This window comes from Myotis lucifugus, unplaced genomic scaffold, assembly GCF_000147115.1.
Source record: "Myotis lucifugus unplaced genomic scaffold, Myoluc2.0 scaffold_211, whole genome shotgun sequence".
In the NCBI taxonomy this organism is placed as follows: domain Eukaryota; kingdom Metazoa; phylum Chordata; class Mammalia; order Chiroptera; family Vespertilionidae; genus Myotis; species Myotis lucifugus.
The window spans coordinates 1574779-1598927 of NW_005871259.1; the positions used below are offsets into that span (position 1 = coordinate 1574779).

General features: G+C 52.3%; 1 protein-coding gene across 7 annotated transcripts in view; it reads left to right on the plus strand.

The window, feature by feature from the left end:
- SMG5 (SMG5, nonsense mediated mRNA decay factor) overlaps positions 1–24075 on the plus strand; it is a 25403-nt gene extending 1328 nt beyond the window's left edge. Inside the window, exons 2-22 of one of the 7 annotated variants that reach the window (XM_006097801.3) lie at positions 2670–2768; positions 3275–3398; positions 3735–3891; positions 5571–5660; positions 7344–7433; positions 8120–8198; positions 8811–8936; positions 9040–9108; positions 9540–9748; positions 10346–10483; positions 10635–11231; positions 12672–12847; positions 13839–13914; positions 14664–14839; positions 15780–15938; positions 20051–20110; positions 20488–20647; positions 21069–21159; positions 21969–22043; positions 22414–22552; positions 22729–24075. In XM_006097801.3, coding sequence (XP_006097863.1) covers positions 2670–2768; positions 3275–3398; positions 3735–3891; positions 5571–5660; positions 7344–7433; positions 8120–8198; positions 8811–8936; positions 9040–9108; positions 9540–9748; positions 10346–10483; positions 10635–11231; positions 12672–12847; positions 13839–13914; positions 14664–14839; positions 15780–15938; positions 20051–20110; positions 20488–20647; positions 21069–21159; positions 21969–22043; positions 22414–22552; positions 22729–22812 — 2974 coding nt within the window. In that variant the 3' untranslated portion in view covers positions 22813–24075. Of the gene's footprint in view, positions 1–2669; positions 2769–3234; positions 3399–3734; positions 3892–3929; positions 4026–5570; positions 5661–7343; positions 7434–8119; positions 8199–8810; positions 8937–9039; positions 9109–9539; positions 9749–10345; positions 10484–10634; positions 11232–12671; positions 12848–13838; positions 13915–14663; positions 14840–15779; positions 15939–20050; positions 20111–20487; positions 20648–21068; positions 21160–21968; positions 22044–22413; positions 22553–22728 lie in introns of those variants that run through there. The other 6 variants (XM_014463536.2, XM_023761536.1, XM_023761534.1 and 3 more) reach the window with 6 other exon arrangements.
- Positions 24076–24149: the final 74 nt, after the last annotated feature.

The following is a 24149-nucleotide window of genomic DNA, read 5'->3' on the forward strand; positions in this document are numbered from 1 at the left end:
GGGTTTAGGGGCTCCTCCCCGATAGTAGAGGCTGCTCCCAGAATAGAAAAGTGACCCAATGCCTCAGTGCCCGGGTTCCCACTGCGGCCGCCCCAGCATCCCGGGCGAGGAGCTGGCTGGGGTGGGGGCGGGGGGGGGGGCACCTGTGCCTTGTGGTGCTGCTGTCTGTGCTGCCTGTCAGACAGCCTGGGCAGTGGCTGCAGGCTTCCTTGCCTTCTGCTTTTGGTAATGGCTCTGGTCATCCTTTTGTCATTCTCAGATGGAGTTCTTTCTCAAGTCACTACCTGACTGAGTTAAGCTGATGTGCTTGCGCGTGTGGCTCACATGGGTGCACCTGGGTATCTCTCTGCTTGTAATTGTGTGTTGTTGGCTCTGATGGGGTGGAACTGGGAGGCAGCAGGTCTCCGTTTTTGTTCTTTATTACAGCAGTGGTGATTGGCGGAAGGAACTGGAAGAGGGGAGATCTGATTTCTCTGCCCAGTATAAGTGTATCGTTGGCCTATCTCACTCTGAGCTTTCGTAAATTTGGGTCATTCCCATAGTGTAACTGTTAGAGAAATGAAATTCTGAAATGTTTTAAGCCCTTCAGAAGAAAAGGCAACTGGAGTAGGGATGCTGGAAGGGATATAAGCACCAATTAATTAATTAGGCCAATTAACTTCTAAAAAAATATTTTTATTTTTTTAACACTGTCCTTGGCCTGGGATTATAGTAGAGAATGAGGCACAGGACAGTTTTTGTGGAGGAGTTTATGGTCTGATGGGGAATGGAGAAGAAAGTCCCGAGTCCTCTCAGGTTTAAGAATTTGCAGTTAGAACTTAGAGCAGTGGTCGTTAGCATTTTTTTTGGATTGAGAATCTACGGAGAGCTCTGGAGCCTGTCCATAAAAATACACACACGTGTACGCACTCCTTACATCTACCCCTGCCCTGAGTGCTAAGCTGGTATAGAGTAAGTCACTGACGGCTGCACGGTGCTGCCCTGGCATCCAGGGCCAGGCTGGCTGAAGGGCTTGGCTCCCGGAAGGTGTTTGGAGAAATGCTGAGCTCTCAAGGTTGCCTGGGAGAAGGCCTTGACTACCATCCCACCCACTCATCCGGGTTCTGGTGCTCACTTTGCCCTGGAAAGGGCAGCTTTTAGTGCTGTACCACCTGAGCCACCACAGGTGCTCACCTGCTGTGGCCCCCTTTCCCCACCCAGGAGCACACGGTTTAGTTTTCGGAAACAATCTTGGATTGTTTTAGGCATCATCACTCTTCGGTTTTGGTTGCTTTTGTGTCCAGAGCTATGCCTGATTCATTTGTTCTTACAACTGCTGCCGGTCATCCTCTGGGTTTTACTCATCCAGAGATGACACCTAGCCATCCAGAGCGTTTCCTTGGCCCTTCTGTTAGTGCCTGGGGTCTCCTCAGCCTTACAACAAGAAGGATGGGGATTTATCCTTACTGAACACTTAACTATGTGTGAGGCACTGTTACGAGTGCTTCTTTTTTTTTTTTTTTAAATATATTTTATTCATTTTTTACAGAGAGGAAGGGAGAGAGACAGAGAGTTAGAAACATTGATGAGAGAGAAACATCGACCAGCTGCCTCCTGCACATCTCCCACTGGAGATGTGCCTGCAGCCCAGGTACATGCCCCTGACCGGAATCGAACCCGGGACCCCCCAGTCCGCAGGCCGACGCTCTATCCACTGAGCCAAACCGGTTTCGGCACGAGTGCTTCTTATATTAACTAATTTAACCCTCACAAAATAGGTGGTCATGTTATTCCCAATTTATAGATGGGAGAACTGAGACATAAGGAAGTTAGTAGGTATTTTCCCCAAGACCACAGCTGGTAACAGTTAGAACCAGGATTTGAACCCAGGCAGTCTGGTTCCATAACCTAGACTCTGTATTAAACAATTCCTTCAGCAGAATCCAGGAGACCTTAAGATACGGCAGCTCAGGAATCCCCACCCTACTTTCCCATTCCCCACTATTCCAAGGCAGAATTTTATAGTAGGAATGCCTTTCCTTTCTGTCAGAGATAGTAAGCCCTTGCATAATAAGAATTTATTAATTCCACCATTATTTATTGGGTACCCACCATGTACCAGTGCTGTATATAAATTATTTTATTTAATTCTCACAATAGTACTCTAGGTAGCTGCTATTATTTTCTCTATTTTTATGGATGTGGTAACTAAGGCTTAAAGAGGTCAGGTAATTTGCCGCCCAAAGTTACAGAGTTAGTAAGGCACAGCCAGGGTTCAAACCCTGTATTTTCTGCCTGGGATCACAGCCTATGCTCTTTCCATTGGAAGAGTCTACCTTCCCTATCACAGGGTTTCTCTTCCTTGACACTTGACATTTGGGCAGGATAGTTATTATGGTGGACTGTCCTGTGTATTATGAGGTGTCTAGCAACACCCACGAAATGATAGTGGCAGCTCATCTCCATACCCCCAGTTGTGACCATCAGAAATGTCTCTGTCACTGCCAGCTGTCCCCCGGGGGTGCAGCTCTATCTAGATGGAGACTTCATTTTGTTTTGTACCGAGCGCAACCTGCAACATTCTCATTTCTGCCCCCTAATTCTTTAGCTTGTCCTTTAGGGTCAGTGCCCAGCATCCTAGGGGGACCATACACATGGCTGAGGGGCCGTTTGCCTGTATTCCCTTGCAGGGCTGTCGTGGAGGCTGTGCATCGACTGGACCTCATCCTTTGCAACAAAACCGCTTATCAAGAAGTGTTCAAACCAGAGAACATTAGCCTGCGGAACAAGTAAGCTGGAGAGAGGTTCTTCTCTCTCTCTTCTCTCTTCATCTAAAACCCTGTCACACATAGACGCATGTTCTTACCTTCTGTCCTCATGGCACAGTAATGGGCTGTGAAGTCTCTGGCACTCCTAAGGGAGGAGACGGGGGTCCCTCACTCTGTTTTCAGCTTACTGGTGCCAGAGAGTGGCCTTTGAGTTGGGGGAATTGGCCAGACCATACTCACAGTGAAAGGAAAACGAGGGGACAAATAGGCAGAGAAAAAAGGAGAGAAGTGTGCAGGGGAAGGAAATGAAGTTTACTCAAATTCTTACTGCTCCCCTGTGTCTTTTGGGGTTCCTACTGCCTTCTAGCATTACTCTTGTCCTGGGTCATACTGACTGAGCCTGGGTGTCGATTGGGGGGCCCAGAGATTTGTGGGTAGGGTGTTGACAAATGCTTCCTTGCCCTCGGTTCTTGTGTCCTTCACCAAGGAGCGGGCCGTCTCTCTCATGCTCCTCTGCACCCTTCCAGGCTGCGTGAGCTCTGCGTCAAGCTTATGTTCCTGCACCCAGTGGACTATGGGAGGAAGGCTGAGGAGCTGCTATGGAGAAAGGTATACTATGAAGTTATCCAGCTTATCAAGACTAACAAAAAGGTAAGGGGAGATCTAGGTCTTGGGAAGAAATGTGTCTAAAGAGGAGAAGCTAAGGAAGGAAGAGACAGCTAGGAATGTGGGCCGGAGCATGGTTGGAGATGGGGGAGCCAAGGAAGAGATGTCAGAAAGGAGGAAGGGCGTTAGAATTAGGAGGGGAAGGAGGGGGCCTGGGCCCAGACCTGAGGGGGTGGGGTGATTTGTGGTTGAGAGGAGATGTGGATAAAGTTCCAGAGCCAAGAAGAGCAGTTTATTTCCTCCGTGAGATGGAAAGCTTATGGAGGGGAGCCGTACTCTGAGCTTGTTGCTTAGCCACCCCCTCCCTTTCCAACTCTCTAGCATATCCACAGCCGGAGCACCTTGGAATGTGCCTACAGGACACACCTGGTGGCTGGCATTGGCTTCTACCAGCATCTTCTTCTCTACATCCAGTCCCACTACCAGCTTGAACTGCAATGCTGCATCGACTGGACCCATGTCACCGACCCCCTCATAGGTTAGTGAAGTCGAAGGTGGACTTAAGGAACAAGTTCATATGCCTCTATCTCTGTCTTACCCCTCAGGGTTCCTGTCACCTGTGACCCAGCCAGGCAGAAAGCATTCTGGCAAGACCTACAAATGGTTCATGAAGTTTGAGTTTATCCAAGCAAGCATATGGGTTAGGGTGAAGATGTTAAGAAAGACAGAGACCTCTGTTGGTCTGGGATTGTGGGCGGAGGAGGAGGGATAGAATGATCTAGAGTAGGCCTGGCACTGGAAGATGGTATTAATAGAATTTGTTTTCTTCTCCCCGTTGAATTTGGCTGGCACTGTTTCTTTGAACTTCAGAGATTGTTTCCCAGTGTTTGAAAGTATTGAAAATTTTAGAAATGTTGGACATTCTTTCAACATAATGCAAATCTCTTTTCAGCCGTCTCAGGCACTGGCAGCTGTAGTTTATACCCTCTTTTCTAGTTGGTAATTTTCTCTTCAGTTTGGCCACCCTTTAGTGCTCCTTGCCTCTTTCTCCAACTCCCTTTGTTCTTTATACTCCCTTCTCTCCCCAGCCCTATGCCCCTGCCCTCACCAGGTCATAGGCATGGTGTGTCAGAGGTGAAGGTTGTGTGTGTGCTACCACACGGAAGCATTTTCTGGTCAGAAGCACAGCATAACACTGTATTTTGTGCATTTAAAACCATCGTTTAAAAACAAAACAACATTCCTCTGAGACAGCATGCATAGGTTTTAAACGAGATGGCTAGAGGGTTCATAGCCTAAAAAAGATGACAAACCCTTACTTCAAAAAGTTGGTTCCCCAATCCACTTTAGTTTTTCTTTTTATTGATGTTTTCCCCATTCAGCTAACTAAGAGGTGTCTCTGTAGAAAACATAGGAAGAGCTTTTCAGAATGGGGAGCTGCACCCCCAGGAGAGTGGTTGCAGGTGGAGTAGCCAAGAGGATGGTCTGGAGCCAGCCTGCCCTTTGAATCTTGGCTCTGCCACTTACCCACTGTGTGACGCATTTCCTCAGCTACCACCTCATGGGGCCGCTGTGAACTCAGCTAAATTCGTATTGTAAGACACTTAGACCAATGCCCAGCACAGGAGAAACCGCCTCTCAGCAAGTCAGGCTTTCTGAACTGAAGTTACAGGCGGTGAGAGCCGGCCACCACCATCCTCAGGCAAGGCCAGCGCACCTTGTCTCCTTCAGGGCTAGACTGCCACCTGCTGCCGTGTCCTCTGTGGGCCTCCTCTCCCAGGCAGAAGCCAGGGGCATTTACCTTGGTCTCATCACATTCCTTTCCTCTTGGGCAAGTTTCCCTTCTTTACCCAAACTTTTGCCTTTATGTGGGGATCTTCCACCCAGGGCACCCACAACTGTCCTGACACTTGAGCCTCACCTCTTCTTCCTTTTGAAAGAAGCCTTCCTATGATGACCTTTCACGTGACCTTCCCCAGGGAGCTATCCTAAATTGAGGACCCTAGCCCTTCTCTTCCGTTTCTTCCTGTCCCGTGAATGAGTCCTCCCTGCAAACCTGTGTCTCTGCCTATGTCCTGGATGAGTGTCTTCTCCATCCTATGAGACAGTGTTCCAAGACTAACCCCGGATTCTTGTTCCTTTCCCCACCTAGGAAAGGTACGCCCCATAGGTAGGGGAAGAGGGGTGGGCTCATAATTTCTCTCCTTTCTCTCTCAGGATGCAAGAAGCCAGTGTCTGCTTCAGGGAAGGAGATGGACTGGGCACAGATGGCATGCCACCGATGTCTAGTGTACCTGGGCGATTTGTGTAAGAAGATGCACCTTTCATTTTCTCTGTTTAGGCTCAGGACAGGCTCAAGCTGCTTCAGTTTGACATGCTTGCTCTAAGAGCAGAAATAGTTTGGGCCTGATAACTTTTTCCTTTTCATCTGCTTTTCACTGCTCTTCTGTGAGTTGGAGAGGATCAGTGAATACGGGAAGCAGGAAAATGTTTTTGAATTTTGCAAAAGTCAGGGTGGTAACTCTCTTTCAGTGGTGTGTCTGGAAGCTTTACATGTCTCCTTTTTTAAAAAAAATCTCTATGGACTCTTAGAGGGATTGAAGTCAGGCCTCAGGGAGGACGAACTTGCCTGAGAAATATTTCTCAGAATGGAAAAGTACTCTCTTTATGGCTCCTGAGTCTCTAGTCCTAATAGACAAAGGGTGCTCATTAGGCAGCCTGTGTGTGGCTGTTGGGTGCATTATCTTTTGTTGACTTGAGGCTTCTTCTCTTCCTGCCCTAAGCCCACTCCTGGAACCCTCAGAGGCAGGGTGCACAGAGAGAATCAGCTGTTTCTCATGAGACAGACCAAGGATCAGTAGTAATGTCTCCTCTCTAGAACTGAGCAGTTGCGTTACAGAACCAAGTTATCATAGGTCTTTCCAATTAATTATATATGCTGTAGCTTACCTTCATTGGCAAGAGAGAAACAAGAAGAGCCTGTTTACTTTACACATACTAAATAAATAGTCTTTACATTTTGAACTTACCAGTGAGGAGGAGAAAATTGAATAATGTGCCCTTAGTCATGCACATTTAAGATTGCCAGAGTCCTGGCCGGTGTAGCTCAGTTGGTTGAGCATTGTTCCTTGCACCGAAGGGTGGCAGGTTTGATTCCCTGTCAGGGTGCTTATGGGAGGCAACTGATCCATGTTTCTCTCTCTCATTGATCTTTCTTTCTTTTCTTTCTTTCTCTCTCCCTAATATAAATTAAAAAAAAAAAAAGGCTGAGCCAGAGAGCCCTGGTGGCGTAGCTCAGTTGGTTAGAGCAGTGGTCGGCAAACTGCAGCTCGTGAGCCACACGCGGCTCTTTGGCCCCTTGAGTGTGGCTCTTCCACAAAATACCACGTGTGGGCGCGCTTGTATAGTGCAATTGAAACTTCGTGCCCCATGTGCAGAAGTCGGTATTTTGAATCTTGCTCTGCCACTTACCCACTGTGTGACGCATTTCCTCAGCTACCACCTCATGGGCCGCTGTGAACTCAGCTCGTATTGTAAGACACTTAGACCAATGCCCAGCACAGGAGAACTGCCTCTCAACAAGTCAGGCTTTCTGAACTGAAGTTACAAGCCGGCTGACCCACACTCCAAGGGACCAAAGAGCCCACATGTGGCTCGCGAGCCGCAGTTTGCCGACCAGTGGGTTAGAGCATTATCCTGAAATGCCAAGGTGGGTTCGATCTCCAGTCAGGGCACATATAAGAGACAACCAGTGAATAAAATGGGTAGAACAATAAATCTCTCTCTCTCTCTCTCTCTCTCTCTCTCTCTCTCTCTCAAATCAGTAAGTTAAAGAGAGAGAGAGAGAGAGATCCGAGCAGCCCGCCTTCTAGCTCAGGTGTCTTCCTTCCAGGCCCTTATTACAGCTCCTCAAAATGGTCTCCCAGATGAGGGGAGGTTTTTCTGAAAGATGGAATCATCGTGTTTCTCTTCCTCCTCTCTCTCCTACAGCACGATATCAGAATGAATTAGCTGGCGTAGACACCGAGCTGCTCGCTGAGAGATTTTACTACCAAGCCCTGTCAGTAGCTCCCCAGATTGGTAAGTGAACCTTTGCTTGGGCCTCCCAGCCAGCATCATTTCCCAAGAGGAAGACAATGTTGAGATGGCAGGCAGGCCATACTCACTTTCCCCTGGGTCCTTACCTCGCTCAGTTCTCTGTACTTCACCTTGGTTATGCATTCTCCCCCTTGTACTGCACACTCAGAAGAGGTGGAGGGGGAAGAGAAATGGGAAAGTCTTGAACTAAGAAGGAGGGAGGCAGAAGAGGAGGAAGAGAGAAGAGGGCTTTCCTGTCCCTGAAGTCTGCGTAGAAAGCGGAGACTGTACTTCATCTGCCCCCACAGGAGACAAAATAAGAGAAGGGATTAGGCTCCATCACAGGGAGAGATGGGGATTAGAGGAAAGAGATATCAGAGGTGAGAAACTGAGTGGGCTAGGGGGGAAGGCTCCATGGAGTTCTGTCAGCCTTGGAAGAGCCACAGCTACCGCTGAAGGAATGGGGCCCATCAGTGCTGAAACCCTTGGCCGCCCAGGCAGGAATAGGCTAATAGGAAGTGAGTCTATAATCAATAACCCCCTGGAGAAATAAGATTAAGCTGCTAATCACCTAGACACCTGCAAGCCCAACTCTTCCCCCCAGGAGTTCTCTGGTGCTTACTTTGGTTGGGCCTGGCAGCTTTGGGTGAGTATTGTGGCTACAGGCTGTGTGACTTCTCTCTCCCCAGGAATGCCCTTCAACCAGCTGGGCACCCTTGCGGGCAGCAAGTACTATAATGTGGAAGCCATGTACTGCTACCTGCGCTGGTGAGTATTTGCCACTCTTTCCCCAGCCCTGTTTCCTTGGCCATACCATCCCTGCTTCGTTTTCTCTCTTCCCTTCCTCCCTTCTCTAGCTCCCGCCTGAAGTAGGGGAATCCTAAGATTGAGGGGGCCCTCCTGTCAGGGCCTCTTGACACTCCTGCTGCTTTTTATACAGCCACCTGGATTTGTAGGCACTTGGGCAGCTAAATAGCTGTCCACTATATTATGCAAAATACAGGATTGCTGTTTTAAAGAAGGAAATACATTTGGCAGAGTTGATGAAATGTTACCAAAGTATCCTCAGACAAGAACCTCAGAATTGTAGAGCTTCAGTGTTTTGAGGTGACAGTGATGATATATAGGGGGCCAGCTTCCCTGGATCTGACACAGCTGTTACAATAAAAGTTGGTGTATGCGCGTGTTTATTAGGAGAGAGAGCTTTCACCCTGAGTGTATGTGGAAGGGGAGGCTGGGGCAGCCTTCATTTACTAGAAACATTGTATTGTAAATCCTTGGCAGAGTGACATTCCCTCTTCACCCCTCCCCACCTTAATCCACCCCATCCCTCCTGTGTCCCTGCCAAGACTCAATAGCTTGCCTCTGTGTCTCCTTCAGCATCCAATCAGAAGTGTCCTTTGAGGGGGCCTATGGGAACCTCAAGAGGCTGTTTGACAAGGCAGCCAAAATGTACCACCAGCTGAAGAAGTGCGAGACTCGGAAACTCTCTCCCAGCAAGAAGCGGTGAGCGAGGCTGGGGGAAGGAGGGCTCTTTCTGCACTGGGTGCAGGAGGGCCACAGGGACTCTGGAGCCACTACCATTTACCTGGGGCTCCTCTCATTTCAGATGTAAAGACATTAAGAGGTTGCTGGTGAACTTTATGTATCTGCAAAGCCTCCTGCAGCCCAAAAGCAGGTGAGTGGGGGAGAGCATGAGCAGGAACTGTCCTGTGCGCCCACCCATGACAGCTTTTACGGAGGATGCTTGAAGAGGAGGGAGTGGACTGCTGAGTTCTGCCTCTCAGGTGGAAGTTCTCTAGCTGGTTAGCCTTTTCTTGGCACCCCTCACTGTTTGGCCCATTCTCTGGGCAGCTCTTCCTCTGGCTCAAAATGGGCTCTTGTTGGATGTTGAAGGAGCAACTGAATGGAAAGCCCACTCACATCGCTTCCACTTTGCGCCTGCCCTTCCCTGTTATTTTGTCTGCTCTAGAGATCAGCTCAGCATTGTGCTCTGAAGTTTCCCTGCAGGATTCCTTAGTCTTTTTTCGGAATCCTACATTCCCAACTCTTTTTTTCCTGCCCCATCCTCCATCACTAACCTCCCTTATTCCTCTTGCCCTTCCATAGCTCCGTGGACTCAGAGCTGACAGCGCTTTGCCAGTCAGTCCTGGAGGACTTCAACCTCTGTCTCTTCTACCTGCCCTCCTCACCCAACCTCAGCCTGGCCAGTGAGGATGAGGAGGAGTATGAGAGCGGATACGCTTTCCTCCCGGACCTTCTAATCTTTCAAATGGTCATCATCTGCCTTATGGGTGTGCATAGCTTGAAGAGAGCAGGTAACTTCCTGGGTCCCTCTTTTCCCCTCCACTGGCTTCTGGGATCCTCACTACCCTTTTCTGCAGCTTCTTATTTATCAACTTCCTTCCACAAGCAGCCCTTTCACTACTGTGTCACTGCTTGGCTGTGGGAGAGTAAGGGACAAGGTGCCTTACCCTAAGGGACCTCCTCCTCACTCCCTCTCACAAACACACACCCCTGGCCAGGACCCAGGCAGACACAAGGGTCAGTTCTGCAAACTTTCCTGGTAGAGGAGGTGTATGTAGAACAAGGTTGGAAGGAAGGTGAGGAGAGGCAGGGCCGGATGTGAAGGTGCTTGGGGTTTGGGGAGGAGCCCGTGTGAAGGCATCAATGCCGGGGAGGATGAGATGGGACAAGAGGATGCGCTTACGTGAGGAAGCGCCGGGTGAGCCGGCACCTTCTAGATTACAGGATAACAGTGCAGAGACCTGAGAAATTTTCTTACCTTAGAAGAAGCTTTGAGAGGTCGTTTGATCCTTGGAAGGATTGAGAATAGGTGACATGGGGTTGGAATTGATGGTTCCCCCTCCTCCTCAGGGCCCTGGGCCCCTAATGCCTGGCTTTCCTGGCTTTAGGATCCAAGCAGTACAGTGCAGCCATTGCCTTTACCCTGGCCCTCTTCTCTCACCTCGTCAATCATGTCAACATACGGCTGCAGGCTGAGCTGGAAGAGGGGGAAAATCCCGTCCCGGCGTTCCAGAGTGATGGCACAGGTACAGGCCTGGGGGAGGATGTGCCTGGACATGTGAGCGTGCGGATCCAGGAAGGGGAATCCCGGTTGGCGGGTGATGGTGTGTAGGGTACCTTCCAGATTTCAGCTTCCAGTTTGTCCCTAGGCCCGACCTGACCAGCCTCTTTCCACAGATGAACCAGAGTCCAAGGAACCCTTGGAGAAGGAGGAAGAGCCTCCTCCCATAGCACCTCAAGTGGGCGAGGTCAGGAAGAATCGGAAGTTCTCCCGCCTCTCTTGCCTCCGCCGGCGCCGCCGCCACCGCCACCTGCCCAAAGCTGGTGATGATAGTGACCTGAGTGAGGGCTTTGAATCTGACTCAAGCCATGATTCGGCCCGGGCCAGTGAGGGCTCGGACAGTGGCTCCGACAAGAGTCTTGAAGGTGGGGAGACAGCCTTTGATGCTGAGACAGACTCGGAAATGAACAGCCAAGAGTCCCGATCAGACCTGGAAGACATGGAGGATGAGGAAGGGACACGGTCCCCAGCCCTGGAACCCCCTCGGGCTAAGTCGGAGGCTCCTGAATCCCTCAATGGCCCTCTGGGCCCCAGTGAGGCTAGCATTGCCAGCAATCTGCAAGCCATGTCCACCCAGATGTTCCAGACCAAGCGCTGCTTCCGACTGGCCCCCACCTTCAGCAACCTGCTCCCCCAGCCCACCGCGGACCCTCACACCTTGGCCAGCCACAGGCCCTGTGTCAATGGGGATGTGGATAAGCCCTCAGAGCCAGGTACGTTGGCCTCTTTCTACACCTCCGTGCCATCAGCATTCACCTGAGAGGCCCCTGTGCTGTCTGTGTGCGCACCTCTCACCCCACCTTTGCCGCCTTACCTTGGGTCCTCTGCACAGCCAGGAGTTGTTTCCTGAGAACCCTTCTCTTGCTCACTTCCTCATTCGCAGCTCTCAGCCTCCTTCCTGGTTTTACACCTTTTTCCCTCCGTGCTGCCCTGTGAGCTTGGGGTTTGCCTCTCCACCTGACAAGTGCAGCTACGTTTCTTTCCCTGGTGCCTTCCCAGGTCCCGCCAGGGCTCCTGGAAGTTACAACAACCAGTGGATTAGAGTGAGACTTACCTTCTGGGTGTCTTCCCCGCAGAGGGAACACCCAGTCAGCAGCAGTGAGCACTGCTTGAGTCTCCTCTGTGCCAAGCACTAGGCTGGACTTTCTGCAGGTATTGTCTTACTTAACTTTCACAGCAACCTGCTGGAATAGTTACTGTCCCTCCTCTAAACGCTTTACCTCCAGGTTGCTGTGCATGGTGCTCCTTCGGTCTGTAGCATATTTTCCTCTCTTGTCCTAGCCTGTTGCGTGGCTAATTTTTACTTGCTGTATAGATTTTAGCTTGAAAGTTACTTGGTTTGGGACTTCACGGTTAGGTTAGATTTTCTTTCTGTGGGTTCTTCTGGCCTCTGCACTTAGGACACTTCTGGCCCTTTCCCCCTCAAGTGAAATTATCTATCGATTTGTCTATCTCTCCAACCAGCCTGTGAGCCTCCTGAGGGCAGGAGAGTGTATGTTTTATCCCTAGTACCTAACACAGGACCTGGTGTGTGGGTGGGACTAGGAAATAGTGACCGAATAAGAGAAATGAGGAAACACGCTCAGTGTTCTAACCTACAAAGTTGGAGTTACAAGTAGTTGTTTTAATTTTGTGCCACTTTTCTCCCTCCCTATAGCTTCTTTATATCTGCCCTGCCTTCTAGCACAGTAGGCACTTCATAAATATTGTTTCGAGTATAGTTGTAGACCAGTCTCACAAATCAGCCTGAGGCTAAAAGAATCATTTTAAAAGACACCAGGCTCATGCTTTAAAAGCAGCCAGTTAACGCCCGGCCGACGTGGCTCAGTTGGTTGAGCATTGTCCCATGCACCGAAAGGTTGCCTGTCCAATTTCCAGTGGGGGCACATGCCTGGGTTGTGGGCTCGATACCTGGTAGGGGGTGTGCAGGAGGCAGCTGATTGATGTTACCTTCTTGCATTGATGTTTCTCTCTCCTTTCCTCTCGAAAACAAAAAATAAAAAATTATGGGCCCTCAAAAACGAGGCAGGAGTCTAAGTAATTCCCTATCTTTCATATCAAAATTCTTCAAGAGTCCAGGCAGGGTGCCCCACAGAGCTAAGGCCTGTTGTCACACACCTGTTAGTCATCCCTGTTCTTTTCATCCACCCCAGCCTCTGAGGAGGGCTCTGAGTCAGAGGCGAGTGAGTCCAGTGGGCACTCCTGTCGGAATGAGCGCAGCATCCAGGAGAAGCTGCAAGTCCTGATGGCTGAAGGCCTGCTTCCTGCTGTGAAAGTCTTCCTGGACTGGCTACGGACCAACCCCGACCTCATCATTGTGTGTGCACAGGTGTGTCACTCCACTGCCTTGTCAGGTCTCAGGGCGTTGGGGGAGGGTGTCAGGACGCGGCCTAGGAATCCCACCCAATGGTCTGGTAAGAATTGTTGCCAAGCACCCCTTCTCTGCTGGGCTCTTAGACTTTCTACAGGAGAAGGATTAGGCCTGACCTTTGGCCTGGAGGACTGTGATCTGGAATACAAATTGTGTGGAGGGAGAGTGAGAGAGCTGCTTACTCTGCTTTGTGTCTCCAGTGCCAGAGGTGGTGCCTGCCATTAGGATTAATGTTGATGAGAGTATGTGTTCAGAGACTCGAGAAAGGAGAGCATACTGAATAGGGATGGAAGCGATGAGAATGGTGGGAGTTCCAGACAAGGGTAGGGCAGCAGCTTAGGGAATCGCTTAGTCGTGCAGCTGGCATGGTGTCAGGGACTGATGGCTCGGGGCTGGCTGGGGCAATGGCGGCCTTCTTCTCAGGCTCAGAATCTTGGTCTTGACAAGAACCTCTAGTGCCCGGAGGCTTTTATCCAACGTTGCTTTGTCGTACGAGCACACCTGCCCTGTGTGGGTCCCTTCTCCCTGCAGGTTGCCCTAGATGAGAGAGTGGTCAGGGCCAGGCACACCCTTGGGTGTGTGCTTATGTCTGATGACAGCTTCGTTACTTAGTCACTGTTTGTCATTGAGGGAGGTGAGGTAGGAGGGAGATGTGAGGTCACATCCCTAAGCAGTGTCCCATGGGGCATGGTGAGGGTTCGTGTGGGGCAGGGAGAAGTGCTCAAGTGCTCTGGCTCCCCCACCAAGGTCCAGAGAGTCCTTCCTGGCCTCCTGCCTTCTCTGTGAAACCTTCCGTCGGAGGTGAAGTTCAGCAAGGCTCCATGGGCTCCCTGTTTCCAGGTCTTCCCACAGACCCCCTTGGCCGCAGGCCTCTCAAGGGTGTGCTTTTCTTCTCCTGCCGTCCCCCACACTGCCCTGGCTGAGGGCCTCTTCTGCCCTCTCTCCCCAGAGCTCTCAAAGTCTGTGGAACCGCCTCTCTGTGTTGTTGAATCTGTTGCCAGCTGCTGGCGAACTCCAAGAGTCTGGTAAGTGAGTCCCTGGCACTACTCTCCTTTCCCCTCTCCCTCATTGGCCCCTCGAAGCCCATCCCCCTTCCTGGTAACCTGGCCCTTGGGGTAAGGAGGTTAATGGTATTCACTGCCAAGCCTCCCTCACACATAGCAGTCATTGTGGCCTTGGCCTCTCTGGTTTCTCACCCCAACACTGCCCCACTGTGGGCAGGTGGCCTGGTCTGCCAGGGAGTGTGCTCCCTGGGGATGGCAGTGGAGTGGAAGAGCAGAGTGAGGGGAGCCTGGAGGCCAGCCCCGGGCGCTGGTGCCACACTGGTGCCTTGGTCATTGAGAACTGACCTTGACCTCCAGAGTTCATCTGTCTGGCTTGTTCCCTCCTACCACCTTCTAATTGGAAATCTCCACCTTCTCCTACCACTGGACTCACCCAAAGGTTATTCCTTCCCCCAGAGCCCCTCCTCTCTCTTTCAACCTAATGTAATTAATTGCGCTGTGGTCAGGGAGCCTTAGCCTGAGGCCTCCTGGTTCTCCCCACCTGCTCTGTTCCCCCAGCCCTTCCAGCTCTGGGCTTCTAGAGCTCTGCCTGACAGTCCCATGTGTTTGTCTCTCTCCTTTCCTCCTGCCATCTCTCCCCCCATCTCTCCCCGCATTCTGTCCTAGGGGTGTGTCCTATCTCATTAGCCTGGGCATTTCCAAACAAGGCGATGTCCCTCTGCCTAGGGCTCCCACAGGGCAAGTGGTCTCATGTGTCCTCTTTTCCCCAGGCCTAGCCCTGTGTCCCGAGGTCCATGGGCTTCTTGAAGGTTGTGAACTGCCTGACCTCCCCTCTAGCCTGCTGCTTCCAGAGGACATGGCACTTCGCAACCTGCCTCCCCTCCGGGCTGCCCACAGACGCTTTAACTTTGACACGGATCGGCCCCTGCTCAGCACCTTAGAGGAGGTGAGGACATTATTTCTCAGGCCACAAGCTGTGTTGTTGGCCAGACACAGCAGCAAAGCAGGGGCTCAGAATTGGGGCAGGGAAGCACCCCCCCCCCCCCCCCCCATCTAGGCAGGACGAGTGTCCTTGGGGTTACAGGCTGAGTCCTTTATTCAGTGAGTTGTTTGAGTCTTTCCTTCTTGGCAGATCGTCCTTGCACAGGTCGGCTGGTGGTGTCTCCTGTTGTGGAACAAGCCTTCCTCCCCTTTCCCATCTTTTTTTCCTTTGTAGAGGACAGAACAAGTGAATTCTAGGGCTTTGAGATCTTATCAGTCTTTCTACTGTGCGCCATCCTTCTCTGAATTGAACGTCAAGCAATCAAGAGAATGAGAGCTGGAAGGGCATATGCTGTCCACTTAGTGCAGTGACTTTTGCCCTTGAATCTGTGTCACTACATGGGCCATCTGGGGGCAGCAGAGGGAAGCCAAGCAGACAGGCCTCCCAGGCTTCCCACATCTTTTGGTTGCTCCCGCTGTAGCCAGAGCAATTTGGCTTTAGTCTGTTTCATGCTTTAAGGTTCCAGATAAGATTTTTGTTTGATGGGGAAGAAGGGTTCTGCTGACAAAAAAATACGTTGGAAATGTTGATGTAGTTCAGTCCCTCAGTTTACACCCGAGGAACTGAAACTCAGAGGAGAGGGCGGCATTAGAGCCAGGTCTCCGCACTCCCAGCCCAGTGCCGGCTCTTTCTTCTGAGCCCGAGCCCTGGTGTTCGGGTCCTGTGAGTCTCCTCGCGCTTCTTGCTCATGCCTCGTCTGCTCCTCTTTCCCACCCCACAGACCGTGAGCCTTTCCCAGGAGCACTTGTTGCTGAGGTGGCTGGCACAGTCGGGTGCTGAGGTGGCTGGCACTGAGAGCAGCCCTGCTCAGCTGGGCTGGGCTCCCGTGTGTGTCTCCTCACAGTCGGTCGTGCGAATCTGCTGCATCCGCAGCTTTGGCCACTTCGTCGCCCGCCTACAAGGCAGCATCCTGCAGTTCAGCTCGGAGGTCGGCATCTTCGTCAGCACGGCGCAGTCTGAGCAGGAGAGCCTGCTGCAGCAGGCCCAGGCCCAGTTCCGCATGGTGAGTCAGCCCCGCCCCAGTGCTCCCACTGGGCTCACTGAAACCAGAGGAAGAGCCTCACACTGGCGGCCCTTGACTGAAGAATGTGGTGCTGGGGCTGGGGAATCCGAGCCTAGAGAAGGGACCTGCGGGATGGCTGATGGGCAGGAATGAGAGTTGCTTTGAGCAGAGGCAGCATGGCCCTGGCCAGTATCCAGACTGCCTGCGGGTTGAGGGACATCTCTGTCACCTCTGTGTCTGTGAATTGAGTGAGTCACTGGGAATAGTAGGATCAGCTTTAGGGGACTGTTGTGAAGATGGAATGATAGTACCTGTGAGGCACCTGGCACATTATCACAGCAAATGCTCCTTTCCGTCCCCTTTCCGAGGGATGAAGACTGAGGAATGGAAAGGTATAGAGCAGCGGTGGGGAACGTCTAGCCAGAAGGACATATAAGACCCTCAAAATCATTGGGTCTGGCCCTGCCAAGGCAGTAGGGGTGAGTTAATTAAATGTTTGGCCAAATATAGCAGGCTAATATTTTTTAAAATATTTTTTTTTATTGATTTCAAAGAGGAAGGGAAAGAGAGTTCAGCCACTGAACTACACCAGCTGGCTTAGCTGGCTAATTTTTTTTTTTTTAATCCTCACCCGAGGATATTTTTCCATTAATTTTTAGAGAGAGGGAGAGACAGAGAGAAATATCGATGTGAGAGAAACACATCAATTGGTTGCCTCCTGCACAAGCCCAACCAGGGCCCAGGCCGGGGAGGAGCCTGCAACCAGGTAATGCCCTTGACTGGAATCGAACCTGGAACCCTTTGGTCCGCAGGCTGATGCTCTACTGTGCCAAACTTAGCAGGGCTAGCAGGCTAATTTTTAAGTTGATAATTTTGTATGCCCCTCGAATGATGTCATAAATATCTGAGTGGCTCTTCGCAGAAAAACGGTTCCCCGCCCAGGAATAGAGAGGGATCTTGGTGTCGGACACCATGCAGAAAGCCTCCCATCCCAGGCTTGATCCCATCCACAGAGTCCCAACCCGGAGGAAGTGGCCTGTGTTACCTCTTTTCCATTCAGTAATTCATTCCATAAATATTTATTGAGAGTCTGCTCTGTGTCAGGCTTGTCAGTATTCTGGTCACTGACAAGCCCCGAACAAGGCTGACTTTTTTTGTGAACAACAGTCTGGGTTCCACAGTGGGGCCTGCGCAGCCCTGGGCTGTGTTGTCCTCCCTGAGCCGAGTGGGGTAGTGGTGTCTGGCACGGGAGGCATGGCCACGGGGCTCGGCAAGCCCATGTTCTTCCTTCCTTAGCCCCAGGCTTCCCTACCTACCTCTCTGAGCACACCCTTCCTGCGGATGGTCTGCTTGTCTGGGAAGGGGTACAGGCTCCCCAGAAACTCCCTTCCTTGTTGTCTTAAAAGCAAGGACATTTTGCTAAAAACAAACCCTTTGTGTTAAGGCTTTCATTGCTGTTCCATAGGGGAAAACATGGGCTTACAAAAATAACTATGGGGAAGTTGCACAGCTTCAAAAAATGTTCAAGTTTTTGCAGGCATTTCCTTTAGCCTGAAGTTCTTGAAGACTCATCCTGGGGGGCAGGGAGTATCTGAGCCCCTCTCATGTGTTGTTGGACACTAAGACCAAGCTGGACATGGGCCACATTACCTGCTGGGGCTGCCTCCTGCTCTGCCTGAGTCTCAGGCTTGCACCCAAGGGGTTTATTCCCTCGCAGCAGCGGCAGTGTGGTCATTGTCATGTTGCCATGCCACCTGTCATTTCTTGAGAGCTTTCTGTGTGCAAAGCTGGGCTTGCATGTGACATCTCGTTTAACCCTCTCAGCAGTCCTGTGAGGTGGGTGCTGCATCTTCATTTTATAGATGAGAACGCGCCAAGGCTCTGGAATTGGATAGTCTGAAATTGTTCTTATTGTAAGCTGGAGTGGTGCTCAGCTTTTTAAAAAATATATATATTTTTTATTGATTTCATAGAGGAAGAGGGAGGGAGGGAGGAGGGAGGGAGGGAGAGAGAGAGAGAGAGAAAGAGAAAGAAACATCAATGATGACAGAGAATCATTGATTGGCTGCCTCCTGCATGCCCCCTACTGGGGATCGAGCCGCCATGTGTCCTTGACCACCATCGAACCTGGGACCCTTCAGTCCGCAGGCCGACAGCTCTATCCACTGAGCCAAGCCAGCTAGGGCCGCACTCATATTTTAAAGCACCACTGCGCTGATGCCACTTTATTCATCAGAGTCTTCAGTGGCTCCCCATAACTTTTAGGGTAAGTTCCTACCCATAGCCTCATCTTTTATACCATACTAGAGGCCCGGTGCCCGAAATTCTTGCATGGGTAGGGTCCCTAGGCCTGGCTGGTGATTATGGTCGATAGGGGCCTTCCTTTGTTCCGCGCCGCCCCCTGCTGGTCAGCGCACGTCATAGTGAGCGATCAAACTCCTGATCTCCCAGTTGAACTCCTGATATATACAGATTAAGTAATTTTTTAAAATATATTTTATTGATTTTTTACAGAGAGGAAGGGAGAGGGATAGAGAGTCAGAAACATTGATGAGAGAGAAACATCGATCAGCTGCCTCCTGCACACCTCCTACTGGGGATGTGCCTGCAACCAAGGTACATGCCCTTGACCAGAATCGAACCTGGGACCTTTCAGTCCGCAGGCCGACGCTCTATCCACTGAGCCAAACCGGTTAGGGCCAGATTAAGTAATTTTTACTTCACCCAGAAGCCAAAGGAAAACCATCAAAGGACTTTCAGTCAAAGCCATCCATGATGGGATATCAGCTGGTTTTTGGAAGATGCCTTGGTTACAGGCAGAAACAATGGATTGGATTAGAGGCAGAGACCAGTAAGGAGGTGGTTATAATAGTCAAGGGTGGGAGGTGCTGGCTTAGAGTAGGAGATGGAGGGATGCAGAAGGATTTGAATGAATGAATGAATTTATATAACATTTTTATTGATTTCAGAGAGAAGGGAGAGGGAGAGAGAGTTAGAAACATTAATGATGAGAGAGACTCATCGATTGGCTGCCTTCTGCACCCCCCCCAATGGGGATTGAGCCCGAAACCTGGGTATGTGTCCGTACTGGGAACCGAACTGTGACCTGGTTCATAGGTTGATGCTCAACCACTGAGTCACGCCAGTCGGGCCTTGAATGATATTTTAGAAAGTACAATTAACAGGACTGGGAAGCCAGTAACTGCTGGGGCTGAGAGAAGGAGAAGTCAGCCACCTCAGCTTTCTGACTTGGTTTACGTACCAAGTTGGGGAATACTAAAAAGAGGAGCAGGTTTTGAGGAGTAGATGGGGCTGCCAAGTAGGCAGTTGGATATGTGTTTCAGGTTGGTAGGTCGAGGCTGAAACAGGATTTGAAAGAAATTGGCAAGTGGCCTGGCCGGTGTGGCTCAGTGGTTGAGTGTCGACCTATGAATCAGGATGTCATGGTAAGATTCCGGGTCAGGGCACATGCCTGGGTTTCGGGCTTGATCCCCAGTGGAAGCAGTGATTCTCACTCATCATTGATGTTTCTATCTTTCTCTCTCTCCCTCTCCATTCCTCTCTGAAATCAGTAAAAATGTATTAAAAAGAACTGGGCAGATGGATGGTGATAGAGGCAGGGGAATGTTTTAAGGATGAAGGTCAGCAGAGGAGAGAGAGACAAGGTCCCTAAGGAAGGGGTAGGTTGGGTATGAGCTACAGAGCACAGGCAAAAGGATAGTTTTGAGGAATGCTTTAAGGATGCTTTGGAATATTAGAAGGAGGGGAAATGGATGGAAGGACTTAATCATATTTTAGCATGGGGTGCATGGGGAGTAGTTATCCCCGGGGAGGGAGGGGGCAGAGGGCAGAGCTCAGACGCTGAGGCACAGCCAGGTGCTGTCCTGTGCCGTGAGTGCCCGCTGTCTGCGGCCTCCCTCCTGGCGTTGGAACCGAGTGAGCGATGTTTTTCTCCTGCGCTTCTCTTCGCACTTAGCGGGGTCGGTGGAGAGCCATGCCTGCTTCAGACCCCAGCTCTCTGCTTGGTCTGACCGCTGAGGGAAGGAGTGCTGCCTCAGCGCCTCGTCCCAGGCGTAGCCCTTGGTCCTTAGCACTCGGTGTTTCCCTTGCAGGCGCAGGAAGAAGCTCGGCGGAACAGACTTATGAGAGACATGGCCCAGCTGCGACTTCAGGTGCTCCTCCTCCTGATCTGGTTATTGCCTACAGCCCATTGGCAGGTCCTCACCCCTCCAGCTGCAGCCCCCCTGCTCCCCTGGGGCCCCCCACTTTGCCCAGATTACTCCCTTCCTGGCCTCCCAGATCGCCTCCCGAAGCCCATTCTCCACAGGGCCTTGCCGTCTGGCTGCTTTCACTTCTGCCTCTTTTTCTTCTCTTTCTCTTTACTTTAACCCTTGTTTCTGTCTACTTTTCCTCCAAGGTCATTGGTAGAAGGAGTCCCCTGTCCCTGGGGCAGCAGGAGGAGCCCTATAAGAGCCCCTTTGAGAACCATTTTCCCCCTGCCAGGCTGCGGAGCCCACACAGCTCCACCCACTATGCCTTCTCTCACCAGCTCGAGGTCTCTCAGCTGGAAGGGAGCCTACAGCAGCCCAAGGCCCAGTCAGCAATGTCACCCTACCTCGTCCCTGACACCCAGGCCCTCTGCCACCACCTCCCCATCATCCGCCAGCTGGCCACCAGTGGCCGCTTCATTGTCATCATCCCAAGGACAGGTGAGCATACTGGGGAGGTGGGAGGACAGATAGAAGGTGGCTAAAATAAACTCTGGGCTTGGGATTGAGAGATCTTTATTTGGAGCCCAGTTTATACACAGTGGCCTTGGTCAAGTGCTTTCAACTCTGAACCTCAGTCATTTCATCTGTGAAATGGGCATGATCTCTTAAATCCTGACTCACAAGATGGTTGGGAGAAACAGAGGAGAATATCTAAATGAAAGCAATTGGTAAATTGCCAAGTCCATGACTGGCAGGAGGTCATACTTTTGAAGGACTTCAGGAGCCGTCGGAGCCACGGTCCATCCCTTCTTTTCCCGCAGTGTGTGCTGGAGGAGCTCAGCCACTGCCTGCAGAGAGCCGTGTCACACACTCTGAGTTCATCTGTTTTGTCTCCCCCCTCCCCCGCCTTGCCCACTAGTGATCGATGGCCTGGATTTGCTGAAGAAGGAACAGCCAGGGGCCCGGGATGGGATCCGATACCTAGAGGCAGAGTTTAAAAAAGGAAACAGGTGAGCGCAGGCCCACTGGACCGGTGCTGAGCCCGTATGCGTCTCAGACAACAAATGCGTGTGTGTTACTGTGGATAAAACACACACTTGCAGTCCCTGCGCACAGTTTGCTCACTGCTGGGGAGGGAAAACCAAAGACCTACTAAGTCAAGGTCTTAGGTGCTGAAATAGAGGGTGATTGGGGGGGCCAGGAGCTGTGGGGGGAAGCACTGACCTGCTGTCCATTTGCCTCTGGGGCGAACATGAGATCAGCATCTCCGGGGAGAAGGGAGCAAACCCCAGCTCCAGGCTGTGGGCACCGTTGCAAGCGTTTCTCCTGCTCACAGGGTTGGGACTGTGCCCAGGTTTGCTAGGGTGGCAGTGCTTTCTTGGGGCTGCCTGGGGCTTCCCACCTCCCACTGAAGCCGTGACGATCAGACCGCAGCATGTAGGTGCTCGGCCCACACAGGCCTTTCCTTCTGGCCTCCCTGCTAGCTGACACCCCCCAAACCCCACCCCACATCTGCCAGGAAGCTGTACAAAGCCTACTTGTTTGGACCTTGTCTCCAGAAGCCCTGACTTGAAAAGCATCTGCTATTTCTCCCCTCCCAACTCCCCCCACTGGGAGGAACCGAGCAATTGATGTTATCAGGAAGAAAAGCGAGCCAGCGGCCAGGAAACTTCGAAATGGCTCCCAGCAGACCTGTGATGGGAGAGATGTGCCCCCTCCCTGCTCCGTAGAGCTAGGCCCCTGAGCCACAATGGTCTGCTTTGTGTGCAGTGCCCTTGCTCCTGTGCCCCCCACCTCCACTCTCCTGTGTTCTTTGCAGGTACATTCGCTGCCAGAAAGAGGTGGGGAAGAGCTTTGAGCGACATAAGCTGAAGAGACAGGATGCAGATGCCTGGTAAAGTTTCAGCCCCTCCCCCTAGAACCTCAGGTAGCCTGCCTGCTTCGCTCCTCTGCCACTCCCTGGGAGAGGGGACAGGGCCAAGGAACTCTGGCACAGGTGGCAGGGCCAGCCCGGGCCTCCTGCAAGTCCCCTTGGAGGAAGGAGTTGCTCCAGCACCCGATTCCCTGGGGCCTTGAGATGCTCAGGCTTGGTGTCCTCAGTGCGCCTTTGCCCACTCCCCATGGCACACCCTCCAGTGCCAGCTTCCTCCTGCCTCATCTGCCTGGTTGCTCTTGCTCCCTAGCTTCCCCTGTGCCCTGGAAATCCTGGGGTTTAGGCTGTGCTAATGCTGGGGCTTGGCCTACCTTCCTCTCCTCCCCACCAGGACCCTCTATAAGATCCTGGACAGCTGCAAACAACTGACTCTAGCCCAGGGGGCAGGTGAGGAGGACCCAGGTGGCATGGTGACCATCATCACAGGCCTTCCACTGGACAACCCCAGCGTGCTCTCGGGCCCTATGCAGGTGGGTTAGCGGGCGAGGAGAGGGGCCTGGAATGGGGAAGAGGTACCGGAGGAGGCTCCCTCCTCAGACCTCCCGGGCGGTGGCCCTTTTCCTCTTCCATCACCCCTTCCCCTCAGCGACTTGTCCCATAGTTCAGGAGTCAGACTCTCACCCATCTCTCTTGCTCCCCTCCACAGGCAGCCCTGCAGGCCGCTGCGCATGCCAGTGTGGACATCAAGAATGTCCTGGACTTCTACAAGCAGTGGAAGGAGATTGGTTGAGACTGATTCCCAAGCCCTGCAGTGGGGCTGACTCCAGATCTCTCCTGCCCTCTCTGGCTGCTGGGACCACCACCTGTAGTCACCCCACCACAGACTCCCGCACGCACTCAGGAAGGAAGCCCAGCTGCACACAGGCTGAGGGAGGGCCCAGGAGCCAGCTGGGAGGGTGGGCACCCCCTGTTGCCAAGACGACGTCAGGAAGTGAGGAAAGTATTTGGAGCAGGAGAGGCCTGTGGGCCCCTAGTCAGCCTTCCTGCCTCAACCCTCCTGCTGTCCCCAGAGGCGGGTGGCAGGCGTGGGTGTCTGAGTTTCACTGGCGTGATTCCTGGACCTCTGAGGGGAAGGGAGGCAGAAGAGGCCCTTCCTCACCTAAGATGGGGGGTGGTTGGGCTAGGAGTTTGGACCCTCCAGTCCTGGGGAAGAGGAGGCAGCACCAGGTATCTGGGTGGTTTTCTGCAGACCCTGCCCTCCTCAGAGACCACCCGTTCTCATTTCCCCTTGTGGGGCCTGGGCAGCTCTGGAGCTTTGGGGACTCTTCAAGAAGAGGGGCCTGGAGCTGGCTGCACGGGCAGGGGGCCGGGCTTGCATCCCTCCCGTGCTGCTGGGGCTGCACACCCAGTTCCCCACTTGTGCTCTCCCTCTGCCTAGCTTCCCGGGCAGGGAGCAGGCCTCACCAGCTGTGGGCAGTCTGGCCTGTGTGCCAGGGGTGTTCTTGTGCCCACCAGTCCCACAGTCACCGTGCTTTGTGCTCTTGGTTGCTGTGCTGCAACAGTGGGATGCCAGTAAGAAGAGAGGGGGATGCAGTCTGAGGCCACCACCCCCTTGACTAGAGAAAGGAGAGGCCTCCTGAAGCTGCCCAGTCAGGGCCCTAATCCTGATGGGCTTCCTGCTTCGCCCTTCCCCAGGACCGAAGGCCTGGTGGGGCTGAGCATGGGGCTAGCTCTTGGGATGTGGAGGTGACTGTGGAAGCAGAGATCATGAATAGCTCAGGACAGTGAAGGGAGCAGCGAGAGTGGGGCTGTGGGTGACTGGCCAGGATTGCCTTGGCCCCTCCCCCAGGGGTTGAGGGTGGGGATCTCAGCTCTGCTGTCCCTCACCCCAGCACTAGCCTAGCTTCCCGGGCTGTTCTCAGAGGAGAGCAGACATCCTGCCTCCTTCCTCCAAGATAGCAAGTCTGGGACAGCCTGGGGGATAGGGTCACCCCCTCCCAATCTCTGACAGACTGAGGCTAAAGCATCATTTAATAAAGACCCCTGAAGCCCACTCCCTGTCTCCAGGTGCCTTTCTGCAGTTTTATTGGGATGTTGGAGATGGTGTGCTAAAAAATGGCATTTTGG